At 40.5% G+C, this 13,439-nt stretch overlaps 1 protein-coding gene and 1 long non-coding RNA gene across 4 annotated transcripts in view; one reads left to right on the top strand and one right to left on the bottom strand.

The window, feature by feature from the left end:
- LRPPRC (leucine rich pentatricopeptide repeat containing) overlaps window positions 1-4,113 on the bottom strand; it is a 92,742-nt gene extending 88,629 nt beyond the window's left edge. The window contains exon 1 of one of the 3 annotated variants that reach the window (XM_065058277.1): window positions 3,487-4,113. In XM_065058277.1, the coding sequence (XP_064914349.1) occupies window positions 3,487-3,656 (170 nt within the window). In that variant the 5' untranslated portion in view covers window positions 3,657-4,113. Of the gene's footprint in view, window positions 1-2,896; window positions 3,436-3,486 lie in introns of those variants that run through there. The other 2 variants (XM_065058276.1, XM_065058275.1) reach the window with 2 other exon arrangements.
- LOC110362185 (uncharacterized) overlaps window positions 3,765-13,439 on the top strand; it is a 34,349-nt gene continuing 24,674 nt past the window's right edge. The window contains exon 1 of the long non-coding RNA XR_010471578.1: window positions 3,765-3,892. This is a non-coding gene — a long non-coding RNA (uncharacterized LOC110362185). The remainder of the gene's footprint in view (window positions 3,893-13,439) is intronic.

Here is a 13,439-nt window from a genome sequence, read left to right as displayed (position 1 = left end):
GCTATGAAATGCTTCTCAACCATCCCATGCATCTTGGACATCCATCTACCGTCCTAACCCATTTTCAGAAGTTTAGATTAAAATCAGAGCAACATGATGCTTTGATAAAATCTCTGCTTGAATGTGAATGGTTGCTATTTCACATCTCTAAAGACACTAACTGATTTGCAACTTTTCTGCAACCATTACTGTAATGAAAGTCTTAAACCTGCCTCTGAACTGACTTCATTATGTTTAATGGTAAAGCAACCAAACCAAGCACATGTAAATATACTGTAATTTACCCAGTTATCTTGTGAAATACTGGATTATTCCTTATTTATTTACTCTTAAAACAGTAGGGTTTTTTCTCCACTATTCCAATTAGACCTTTATCAATATTCTCTGGAATTTACTGCAGCAGACTCCATTTCTGTCTCAAAATACCATCTCAGCAAGTACACTAAGTCTAAATGTTGTCTGTATGTCATTCCAGTTCATCAAAAGAGGTCCATTTACAGAAATTAAGGCTTAAGTAGAAAAATACAACAATGAATTTACTTAAGGTAAAAAAATGAAGGGAGATTAAATGCTTATATGCACGATTTCAGTTTAGAAATGTTACCTTTGCTTTACACTTTGGTCCCAGAGTATCACTTGTGCACTAGGATGCCTAAACCTTTATAGTAAAGGGGCAGTAAGACAAAGATTTTAGGTGAAAAATTATCTAAGGAATCAAATTACTAGACAGAAAGAACACACAAATTCAGGTATGCTGCTCACTCTCACTCCAAAATAACTCACAGTTTAGATCAAAACCTAAAAGCTAGGAAATAAATACCACTGCCGCTCCCTGTGAATGTGTTCTCTTCCAAGCACCTTTCTCACACAGATAACTAAATCTAGCCTGAGAATTAAAAAGTCTTCAGCATGATCATTAAACCTTCTCACATACAACCCCAAATATATTTGAAAACATAGAAAAGTATAATTCGGCGCAAGAAAAAGAGTATAATTGGGGTCAAGAAACAACAAAACCACAACTGTTAGAGACAAATTATCACCACATAAAGCACTTTTCAAGATTTTAAAGAAACACACTTCTAGAAAAATATAGCACTGACAGTCCTTCATCAAGTCATATGTGAATTTCAATAAACATTACTTCCTGCAACAAACTAATTTAGGAAATTCAGCCTCTAGTTGAGGAAAACTGAAGTCAGCTGAATGACCACAAAGTAGAAAAGTTCATTAATGATCTGTTGCTAACTAAATGTGTGATCCTGTCGCCAACTATACAGCAGAGATCTTCTTAGCTCCTGGTCCTTCCTGCACAGGTCTACTCCACCCTTCATACCAACTTTAGCATTTAACAATATGATACACTTTAACCACTAAAGCCAGCAGAAAACTATACTGTTTTTAGGTAAGATTTCAGTCAGGCTACAGAATAAAATCAGTTCATAATAGGTTTGATAAGCACTAAAACTAATGCAGGTCACAACAACTCCTTTATTTTGGTGGCAAAACTCCCATCTGGGGGCTCTGTCTATTGCTGACTCCCCTCTGTTCCCATCCCTTCCCCTGAAGCAGGTCTGGAATTCACCAAGTCCTCTGCTGAATGTATTTACTTATCTAGAATGGCAGAAAACTGTTCTTGTTTTCTACCAGGAATTAAGTCACATTGACTTCAAGGGACCACCAGAGCTATAATAAGGCAGAAGCAGAACAGGACAGAACTTTTTCCCTTTGGTAACACTAAGTTGTTACGTCAGCTCATAAAACTCAGTGTGTACATTTAACGCTTTTTTATTCTCAGATTCTATGCAAAAATTTGTCTATAGCATCATTTGGACATTTAATGAGATTAATTTCAAGCCCATTCACTAACACTAATTAAATCTACATCCTGATACTTTTTTCCCCACCTTCACGGCTAATGGCAACATTAGCTGCTATCTGAATAGTTCGTGAGGTGATATTTCTACACACCAGAAACATATATCCCCTTCCCACTCACCAGCACTGAATCCTCACTAGATTTTGCAAAAACTGGAAGAAATAGAGCAAACATTCATATCCTTGGAGGTAATGGATGTAAACTTCTATTTAGCCAGGCATTTATTTTTGTAAATTATGTCTAATTATTTTAATTGTTTAATTTTATGCAAATTTTTAGTTAACAACTGTAATTATAATCACAGCAAGTAATTTGACATAAACGAAAGCTAAGCATCCCAAGCCATTCCCAACTCCCTCTTTTAAGAGAGGGGAAAGAGTAGAAACCAAAAATCTAGCCCCATCAAGGTTTGGGAGTCATTAACAAGCAGTCTGGGAACTTACTGGCAATTAAGTAACCCTTAATGTTTAAAAAGTTTGCACAAAACTTCACGCAGTTCTAACAGCATATTCCCTACATGAATTACAAGAAGTAAATACTAAACTTTTTGACATAGCTATCATCAATACAAGGTGCTTCCTTCTGAGGACAGGTAAATAAGGAAAATATTATGGAAGCAACTAATTTGCCTATAGAACAGAATGCTAAGATCACCCTCATGCTTTATTAAATAAACAGTAGATGCAAAAAAACCCTGAAATATTGTATGTTTCCTACAAACATGGATTCTGATATGTTTGTTCATGTATTCAGGGCTGAGCCTTTTGCACTTCTACATTCAAGGGTATGTGCTTTAAACAAAAAAGATCCCAAATGTGGAGCTATAGTTCACCACCACTGGGAAGAAAGCTTGGCTCTCCTAGAACTAACATTATTACTGTAAAAAAAAAAAAAAAAATAGTACTCTTGTTAAGGAGGGGTTGCCTCTCTAAACTTCCTGCAGGGCACCAACCACATGTTACCATGGTCAAAGCAGCAACAGGCATGTACACAATGAGGGTGAGTTTTCCACCCTACCTGTGTGATGGAATACAGAGAACCATAGCAAGGGATTTAAGAGATTCCTCCTGATAACAGGCCCAACAGAGTCTTGAAAGAAACGGGGAAGGAGCCCAAATTCTAACTGTGGGGTTACTGCTTATCTCCGCCTGGTCTCTCTCCTCCTCCTCGACTCCCCCCCTGCACAGTTCTTCCCACAACAGCAGTAACCTCTGCCGGCCAGTGCCCCTCGCTCTCCACAGAGAGTAAAGGACTCTGCCTGCGTTTTCACCCTGACGAGACACCACTGCTGAGCGACGCTCCCGCAGCACTGGGCCGCCCTCGCCGACCCACGACCCAGGCGGAGAGACGCGGGGCTGCCCCGCGGCCTTTGCTCCCGAGCTCCCGCCGCGGCGCAGGCCGGGGGCCGGGCCGGGCCGCAGGGCTCCTGCCGGCGGCCCCGCAGGACGGCACCTAAGGGCCCGCGCCCGCGAGGCACCGGCTGCGGGCGCGCGTGGCGGCCCAGCCGGCAGCGCCCTTGGCCACGAGGACCGCCGCCTCATCCGGCCCCGCCGCGCTCCGCACCGCCTCAGCGGGCTGCCGGCCGGCCCCGCGGCGCAGGGTCTCACCTGGGGGGGGCCGGCGGGCGGGCGGCGGCGGCCGCGGGCTGGCGGAGGAGGGGCAGGAGGCGCGGGCAGAGCGCCCGAAGGCGCCCAGCCGAGCTCAGCAGCGCGGCCATGACCGCCGCGCGCGCCGGACGCGAAGGAGCACGTGAGGCGGGCGCCGCGCTAGCGCGCATGCGCACGACGGGAGGGCAGGCGCCGACGCTCTGCCGGCAGCGGCTACGTGTTGGGCGGAACCATTCTCCGCAGGGGGCGCCGCTGGCTCCGCTCTCGGAATGGGCCCGCTCAGGCACCAGCGCGCTTTCAAATCCACCCCGTGCCGCCCATGGGACGCTCCACGCAAGGTCGGCGGCGCAGCCCCAACCTCGGATTGGGTCGATCGGCAACCAACCGGGAGTTGCTCCAGCGGAAGGTGGCTGGCGGGGTGCCCTTAGCTGTTCGGGAGAGGAGGTGTGGGTACGGGGCGCTCCCGGAGGCGGCAGGAAGCGAGGGGCCGCACGGGCACTCCCGGGAGCTGACGCGGCTTTGCGCGCTTTTTGTCCGGTGCTGCCAGAGGTGGCGTTCGTGTTGGACGGTCTCGCGGGGGGCGGGCAGTGGCTCGTCCTTGCTCGCGGCAGGACGTCACGTGGGTGGTGAGGCGTTCACGGCGGCTCGTGTCCCCGCAGGGTTTAGGCGGGACGGAGCGGGCGCGCGCCTGGCGGTGTCCCCCGCACCCTGAAAACGACATGAGGCGAGCGAGCGCGGAAAAAACAAGTCTCAGCCTGTTCTCCTCGATAATGTGGCAGGCTCTGTCTTGACCTGTTGCCCCAAGGAAGCAATACGAGCGTGGTTTCGCTGGGACAGCTGCGGTTGGCGGTCAGCCCTGACAGGGGTCTCTGGAATGGCGTCATCCCTTGCTTCCCTCCCTGCCGGGAACAAAATGGGAGTGAGAGCAGAGGGAAGAAACTCCATTAAAAACTTTTAAATGGTAAATCTCCGCCTGAGCTTGGTTATGCTTGCCAAGATGCCGTCTGCATTGGTGTTTAATTTTGGCATTCCGCGTTAAAACTGACATAAAACACAAAATTAGGTACTTGTATTTTCATACAAAAACCATGTAATTATATTTGCCAGAGATTGCACATAATTACTCCAGAGGGCAGTTTGTTAATCAAAAGAGATTTATTTTTATCAGATCAATTGCAATCCGCTGTTTCCTGTTACACTTTACTTGGTAAGACTTGTAAAGTTTCCTCATCAAGATGCAAAGTGCCCTGTTTTTAAAAGTTAGGAACATCCACTTCTGCTCTTTATAAGAAAGTCCTGGATGCTCAAGACTTGTATTTGAGCTGTAAGGCATGAGCTGCAGCTAGCAAGACAATATTTGTGGTGTTACTAGTTACTGTTGCTTGTGCTGTATCACAGTGTTACAGTGTTTTGCTGAATGCAGATTTCAGTCTTGAAGACCAAGATGAAATTTTTAACTCAAGTACAAACTTAGTAGCATTCATGCTAATTATTAGGCTGGCTTAGATATGTGCTTACCAAACTTGATTATGGAGTAGAGCACCTGAGAACTCATTCTGAGGGCACAATACTAAAAAGTCTACAATGCTTACAATAAGGACCAGAAATGACAAAGCACAAGACTGGAAAGAGCATAGGAAAATAATGAGATTACATTGGTCAGCATAATAGTAGGCTGTTGTTGCTGAGACTTCACTGTACTTAATCAGTGAAGAACAATTTTAAGAAGTGCTTTGAAGGAGAACAATAGAATAGATGCTGACTGGGAATTCCTCCAAAGGACAGAGAAAATGCAAAGATGTTTGGAAATCTCGTAAGTAGATAACAGTATCTGAAGTGATGGACTGCTCAGAGAGGAGTTGTCTTTTCACTGCTGACTTAGGGGTTGCTGATATGATTCTGTAAAAGCAGTTATTTGATGTGAAAAGGAAAGGAGGTCCCAATGAATTAATTCAAAATGTGACACACCTGAACCAATAGATTAAAGAAATTGTATTTGCTGAAGTTCTCTGAATGGATGTGGGGGTCTAGATCACACTTATCAAGATCTGGTAGATTGAGACATGTTTGAAGTCTAGATGAGAGTTGTGGTTCTCTGGGTGAAGGAAGCATGTACTAGGTATGCTAGTCATGTTCATATGTGAAAATCTAGAGAGAGCAATGTATGCTAATATCACTAGTGGTAGCTGAAAAACAGGAGGGGTTATTAGTTGAAGAGTGAAAGCTTTATTTTAACCATGTCAGGCTTGAGTTGAGTCATATATAAGATGTGAATGAGCCACCAGGATTTCATTATGGATGAAAAAGCTTGTGATAGATCTGTGAGTCCTTAGTGCAGTAGCTATGCTGTGTTTGTAGAAAGATTACCCACAGATGAGAGATGCAGGTCCAGAGATACAGAAAAGGCCAAAGGCACAAACATACCCAAAGAGGAATATGAAGATACTCATCCAAGTAGGAAGATTGCAAAAGATGCTCCAGGGAAAGGAAGCAGTTGTAGAAGCCACAGAGGAAAAGCTGTGGTCAGCTGCATAAGGGACAACTGAGAAATGAGATGTGAATGAGACCAGGTTGAGATGGGAGGAAAAAATGTGCAGCAGACAAGGGACCAGGAAAAGGAAGCAGTCTAAGGAAACATGGTTTGTTGGTCTTGCAACCAAAATAAATAGTTAACAGAAAGCTCCACACGGGCAAAATAAATCCCCTGATGACTTCTTGTTTTTTTACCTTCTCTAAACAGGCCACATCCTCCAAGTTTCTGGCTGGATTCACTCTGCCCAGGCAATTTATTCCCATCATCAGTAACTCCCAGAAGCCTGTTTCTAGTGATAATATTTAAGTAATGCCAAGTTATGTTCCTGGGCTCTGGAGCTGTGTCTCTGCTATTGAATTCCTATTGTCTACAACAATTTCAGCCTGTGCCAGACAATTGCCTGGCACAGTTTGAGGAATTAGCACGAGAGAGCTTGGGGCTGTTGCCAGTAGACAGTCTGGCGATGGCCAGGCAGTGCTGGAGAGCAGAAGGATTTAAAAGTAAGGACTCTGGCCATACTCTTCAGTTGGCTTGAAGGCCACAGGATGGTTCTGGTTATTTAAGGTAATGGATGTATGTAAATGGATATAAATGGTTATTTAAGGATGGATGTAGCCTACATGCATACTACCTTTTCTGGAACTCGTAAGGTTTCATTTCATAGAGAGTTTATCAAAAACACTTCTCAATAATTTTTAAAAATTGAAGTGTGACAGGGAAATTACCAAAGCAAGAGGTAGAATGACATGCAGTAATTAAAACTTTTTGCTCGCTCTGCTGTCTTTCAAATAAAACCCCTAGTGTGCAAAATATCTTTAAAAAGTAGCTTGTTCCACACTTGACTTTGTATGGTCTTAAACTCAAAAGTTAAAATCACAATATAAATGCATCCCCAGAATCCCCCATTCCCTAAATTAACATGGCCTCCACTAGAGGCAGCTCTGTGCGGATGACACGAGTGCAGTAAGACAGGAACATCCATCCTCCTACCAAGATCATAATCCAGCGAGGTGCGTGTTCTATGTCATGCAATGGGGAAAGGCAACATAGTTCCTAACATTCATTTAGGAGCTCTGTTCATCTTGGGAAATCAACTACCAGGAAGGTTTTCCATGGAGAGATTTGGTTGGGGCGTTTACCTGAGGTCTGGGGGAAGGTAGGTGTTGGAACTGAGAAGATTATGAGATACATATATATTTGTATTGTTAATATCAATTTATTTCTCATGTCTGAGTAAAGAAATCTTAGATTTCAGACCGAAGAGCTTCTGATATGAAGAATATACATTTTTAATATGTCTTGAGGGAACATGACAAAGAAACCAGAAAGTGACCTTTCCTACCTGTGGCTTGTTCTCCAAACCTGACTGCAAGTGTTGGCTTAGGCCTCTGCCTCAGGCATGCAATTCAGGCTGAAGAAATAGAGCCTCTGCGATAGATGACTCTCTGGGCAGTAAAAGTCAGAAGCATAACAAATAATGTGGTTCTCTGTATGTTTATATATATATATCTGGATACAGATACATCTATATACAGATACTTTTCTGTGTCAGTAATGAAAATCTATGTCTAAAGTCATGCTTGCTGAGGGCTTTGTACACTTCTGATATCTCATTTCCATTTGTTCTGAGGGGAGAAAGTGGAATCAGCTTAAAATACTCACAGGATTATTATTGCAAACCCTCACATTTTTCTATTGAATTTATTAATACTTCTCAGATTGTGTGAAAATGCATATTTCAGCTTCATTTGAAAAAAAAAAAAAAAAAAGAAAAGAAAAAAACCCCTTATACCTGAGAATGTCTGATAAATGCAGAGAAAACATACTTTTCAAAAGAGTGTTTCTTAAAACAAATTTGTGATTTTTTTAGAGCTTGAGTTCCTTAATGCTGGCAATAGTGTGATTTACTTCTCTGTAATATTTTTGAGGATCCCAAATCGCCTCCAGCTTTTAACACATACGTGTCTTTCAGGTCTTGTAATTTGCCCAGTGTTGCCTAACGTACAGCAAAGCAGGTTCTCCATAAAAAATATGTAGTTGCAAATAAAATTCGAGTCAACATGTTTTCTGAACTAGTCAGGTTTTATTTTGAGAGAATGAAAATGAAGTAAGTTCAAGAGCTATAGAAGTGAGATGGAGGTGGTACAGCTGAACATGTTCAGGAGGAAAGTGGAGAAGGATGACAACAGAGTAGTTTGACAGAAAGGAAGGAGAAATCTGTGAGATGACAGTAACTGAGTAACTGGTAAGGCTGCTGACTGTGGATGGCAAAGGGATTGCTGTTCATGTCACAGAAACAAGATGAAAATAACAACAGCTCACTTTCAGGAACATAGTGGGAAGATACAGGTGTTTTTTTCATGGAATTTTAGGGTTAAATTTTGTTTTTCAGATGCCTTTGGGGGCTGTTTGTCTCTCAAGAGTCAAGTGTTTCCTCTCTTCCCCTCATCAAAAAAAGCTCCCCTTATCCATGCTGTAAATTTGCTTAGGTTTAAGCCAATCTCAGAATTTATGGAAGCCTGACTGCATAGTTTTGATGGTATGATGTGTTGTTTTGCTGTGTTCTGGGTCTGGTAGGGTGATAAAATCAAACTAAGGTACTGGAACAGGAACAAGTAGTAGCATGGAAAAAATCAGTGCGCCAAATCTTAGGATTTGTAGGGTAATATGTGAGAGTCTTATTAAAATGACAAATCAGAAGGCAAACACAAGAACTGGAGAAAGATGGATACTAAACAACTTGAATGGAATATTGCTTCCTGAGAGTCCCATTGATTTTCATATATCATGCTCGGTTTTCGTGTAAAACAGTTCCTTTCCAAAGGCAAATGGTGACTTAATCTCTAACAAAATGCTAAATTAATTCCTTATTGCGTGTATCTGTTAAAATGTTTCTGCAGGCTGAAGTATGCCTTTGCTGCTATTTGATCCCACTCAAAATCTTTGATGAGTTATTTTAGAGCTGTATTGCAGTATAAAATAGTTATTAATATTTCCACTGAAGATACAAAATAATTTAGCTCCCTGTTCTCCTCAGCTATGTTAGTTTTGCAAGGTTAGTAGAAATTTTAATAAGTAGTAGAACCTTTATTCTTGTAACCAAGTCAGCAGATCTCATCCTGGCTATCTATGGGGAGTAGATGTGATGAGTAAGAAGGTGCTTTTTTTATATAGTTACTTTTCAAAGGATCACAATTTGAAAATGGTTGTGACATAACTGGGTCACATCTGAAATTTTTCTATAAGCTGCATAAAATGAGAAGTTGAGGTAGCAGCTTTTGTCAGAAGTTATATTCTTAAAGCTGTAGTGAATCATATAGTTGAGAGATTTGCATATTGTACTGTTACTGAAAACTGCAAAACAGTCATAAATCTGTGTAACTGTTTAGTAGTCCTTTCATATCTTAAATCTGTTGCTTTTAAATAATAACAAAGTAAGAATTAGGATGGATATGCATGTACATCACATACTGTGTTTCTTCTGTCATTGCCTTTGTTTAACATGTTTAATTGTGGACACTGTTGCAAAGAATGTCATGTCCCAGGGTTTAGCTGTTAGGAGTGTTGGAGGGGAAAAAATAGTAAGACAATTTCAGGAATGGTAAAACTATTTCAGCTGCCTGTAGCTCTAGTACGTAATAAACCATTTTCAAATTTTGATGCATGCTTTAACTTCTGGTTGGAAACAAGAATGGAATGATTCAGAGATCACACAGATTGCTAGCTGGACTGGGAAATTATAATAAAACATGATTCATAAGCTTAAAGGGTTTACTCGAGAATAAGAATCCTTATGCTGTTTTTATATCAGTGGGCACACTGGCTGATACTTTCTGCCAAATCTCCTCCTACCCCAAACAATGAAAAAATTTATAATTCTGGATATAAGACAGATCAAGTGAGAGCACCTAAAGCCTAGACTTATGCTCTAGTATAAACTATTTCAGGTTTTCTTACTTATGTTCTGATTTATCTTAACGGTTACTGAATATTTTTTTAGGAGTTGGGCAGTTAGTCATGTGTGTTCTAGAAGGGTTAATTCACTTAGAGTCTGCAAAACCTAATCCCCTAACATTAAAACAAATGCTAACTCCCGTGTGTACACATGCAGTATAGGTATACCTCACGCCTCTGACTCACTGGTGTACATGTCAGGGACAGATACAAGCAGCTGCTATACATTTTTACAACTCATTTGTCTAAAGAACATTTAACTTAGTTTCATTCAACCATTCAACTTATTCAAATATGATTATGGCTGTCTAAAATGATAGCCACATTATGATTATTTTTATGAACAATAGTCAAATTATCTTTTATTTTATTAAAAGCTCCCATTTTTCTGTTTATTTATCTTCCCTCAGAGTAAGGCCGTAAACATGACTGATCGAGAAGTCAGAAATGTCTGGAGAGGTGTAAACAAGTATTTGGAAGGGCAGAGAGCAAGTATCTTTTAAAACAGATCAGTCACTGATAGAAAAAGTTTTAAGTATTTTTGGCAGCTGATCTGCATTGAGAGGGGTTTTTTTTCTCTTGGTAATTTTTCCGTCATCCCTGCTGGACATTTCTGCCCCGCTGGTTTAGCCAAATGCCAGATCAAATGTTGGTATGGCTGTGCTCTAACTGAGGAGTAATACTTCCAATGGTGAAGGCAGGACAAAAACAATCTTTTCTTTACTTTTTTTTTTTTTTTTGAGTGCAACTACTGATTGTGCTACAAGATAAAACTTATAACTCAAGTGTCAATTAGTCATGCAGAAAATTTGTATTGCTTCCCTGGCTTTAATTGTTTTCTAAAATAATTTCCTCCTGAACTCCAGAGCTGCTGAGTTTGAAAAACTATGGATACATCTAACATAAGAAAGGTTCAGTGCTGGCCTTTTCCATGTTTCTTTAGGCCCTTGAATAGGTTTTATATATATTTTTACATTGTGTCATGAAAGAAAATAGATTTATTTCTCAAGAAGTGCACATTCGTAGTAAAACATCTTTCTAGCTAGACCTGTGTGCGGACACAGTGAGTTGGGGACAAAATGTCAGCTCAATTGAGATACACTTGGATTTGACTCTCGTTACTGAAAATTGTGAATTGCAAATTTGCTTAACAAACAGCTTGAATTCTCTTTGTGGTTTCTGGGAAATACCTTGTATTTCCTAACTATTCAGCTTTTATACTAGCCAAAATAAACATTTATCATTAAATACTGCAGACTGTATTGAATGGATTTTATTTTTAAAAACTTCAATTAGTATGACTGGAATTGGTATCATTTAACTGGAGAGAGTAACCTGTTTCAGCAACATGGGTTGTGTTGCTGCTATTTTCCCATTGCTGCAGTCTGTGAAGCCTGGAAGGTTCAAGTATTTCCTATAGGGCAGATACTGTCTGGATAAATCAAGATACAATAGCAGTCAGATATATTGGGCTATCCAAGGTGCAGCACCAGTGATTCCGGCAAAGAAAGAAAAAATATTTACATTTTAAACATATCTTCTATGAAAAAAAAAAAAAATCCCTTTTAATTTTCCCTAACTTGTCTAATAAATTACTTTGTGGCAGGAAAGTATTTGTGTATTTCTGTAAACTTGTGTTTAAAGGCATTAATCGAAAACATGCAAAAGAGGTGGTATTTTTAGCAGTGTGGAAAGAAATACGACAAACATGGATTCACTCTGCAAAATTCTCTGCTTATTATTGGCAAATACGTGTTTTGATGAAGCCATTAAACACTTTTTGATTATTTTACTAAATCAGTGACTTGGACAAGAATTTCATGCTCCATTAAATCTGATTTTGTATGCTGGCCTTAAAGTAAAATTTTAAAAAGAGCTTTGTCCTCATTTGCTTTGCTTCTTGATTGTTGCTGTTATTTGTAAAGGACCAGTAAAAGTTGTGTATTTCAGAGGGAAGAGCGTATTGCATCTTCATCAGCAAGAATTTCTTCCCACATATTTGCAATATTTGAGCTGAATAGATGTTAGCAAAGAAAGAAACCCCAAATAACCAGTTCTTAAATGGTATGTCCAGCTTTATAAACTTAGAGGACAAACTGAAACTGAAGGATTCCTCCCGCTCTTCTGCTTTATGCAGAGGAGCTTCTGGCTACATCTGATCACTGGAAAATGTCTCTTCCATCCAAGAGACTGGAAGCCTCTCCAATGTGCACTGTGCCAGGTTCGCGGGTTGGGTGAAAATCGTGCGTGAATCCTGTTTGAAGTTTAGGCACTCTATATAAATCTTCAGTTATTCAGATTTTGTCAGTGGCCCAACTCCTGATGTGATGCCTTCTTGTTATGCAGGTACTCTGTACTCAACAGTTGCCAACAAAAGGCAGAAAAGTATGTTTACTGCTGTCTAGTACTAGCAATGTATCTGTCTGGTTTAAACACGGATTTTGAAAGATGTTCAACTACCTATACTTGAAAATTAAGACATTTCTCTGTTTTAACTAGCCAAAAGGTTTCAGGTTGCTTGTACAATCTGATGGCTGAGATCGAGTCATTACATTAAAACTCTTATCCCAGAGACTGTTCTCATTTAGCCTAAAAGCACAGAAAAGGATTTTTTTCATGACAGGAAAAGAGAGCAGTTCTGTTAGCAAAAGGCCAGTTTCTCAACAGAAAAGGCAGAATTTTCTACAGTGCAGAAAATGCAGAAATACTTAATGATGTCATGGTTGGAATTTACAGCAAACCTGGATGCCACTATATATATGAACAATAAAACTATTTGCCCCACAGTGAAGAAGATAACAGGACTACTTTTTAGTGTTCAATATTTTAATATATGTGGATAGTCTTGAGAGGTTCTTCACAAATCTGTCCGGACTAATGATGTTGATTTTAAATGAAAATCCATGAAATTCCAGAGAATCAGGACAATGTTCTGCTGCTGTTGTATGTGATAAGATGGTTGAGTCGGGAAATGAAATATAGGACAGATATTTAGGCATGGAGTTTCAAGACAGTAACAGGTCAACTGATGATGGACTTCAATAGAGAATTAAATGCTGAGAATACAGTTAATGTTGACCAGCATGATTTCACAGAAATTAGGTCTTGTCAAATAGATTGATATTGTTCTGACAGCATATAGTTGATAAAGGTGACTGCTGTGTTGGCCCACTTTTGTAAAGCGTTTGACTTAGTGACACCAATTCAAAAATGATTGCTATTCGATAACAGTAAATTCAGAGTCTGTTAGCTAGTAATACTCAAAATGCGTTTGCTAGAAATGGCTACCAAAATAAATTACTATCTAGTGAGGTTATGCAGAGATCATTCTCAGCTTAGTGCTTAAAACATAAAGGAAAAATCCCTCTCTGAATTAGTGAGAAATATAAGGCAGCAGTAGGTGATGGAAATAGCTCATTTCTTCTTTCCTTCAGCCACTTTACAGTTCACCTCACTACCTTATCGT

Source organism: Columba livia, chromosome 3 (assembly GCF_036013475.1).
Source record: "Columba livia isolate bColLiv1 breed racing homer chromosome 3, bColLiv1.pat.W.v2, whole genome shotgun sequence".
Lineage (NCBI taxonomy): Eukaryota > Metazoa > Chordata > Aves > Columbiformes > Columbidae > Columba > Columba livia.
The sequence above is the reverse complement of the archived record's forward strand: the minus strand, read 5'-3'. Positions and strand labels throughout refer to the sequence as shown.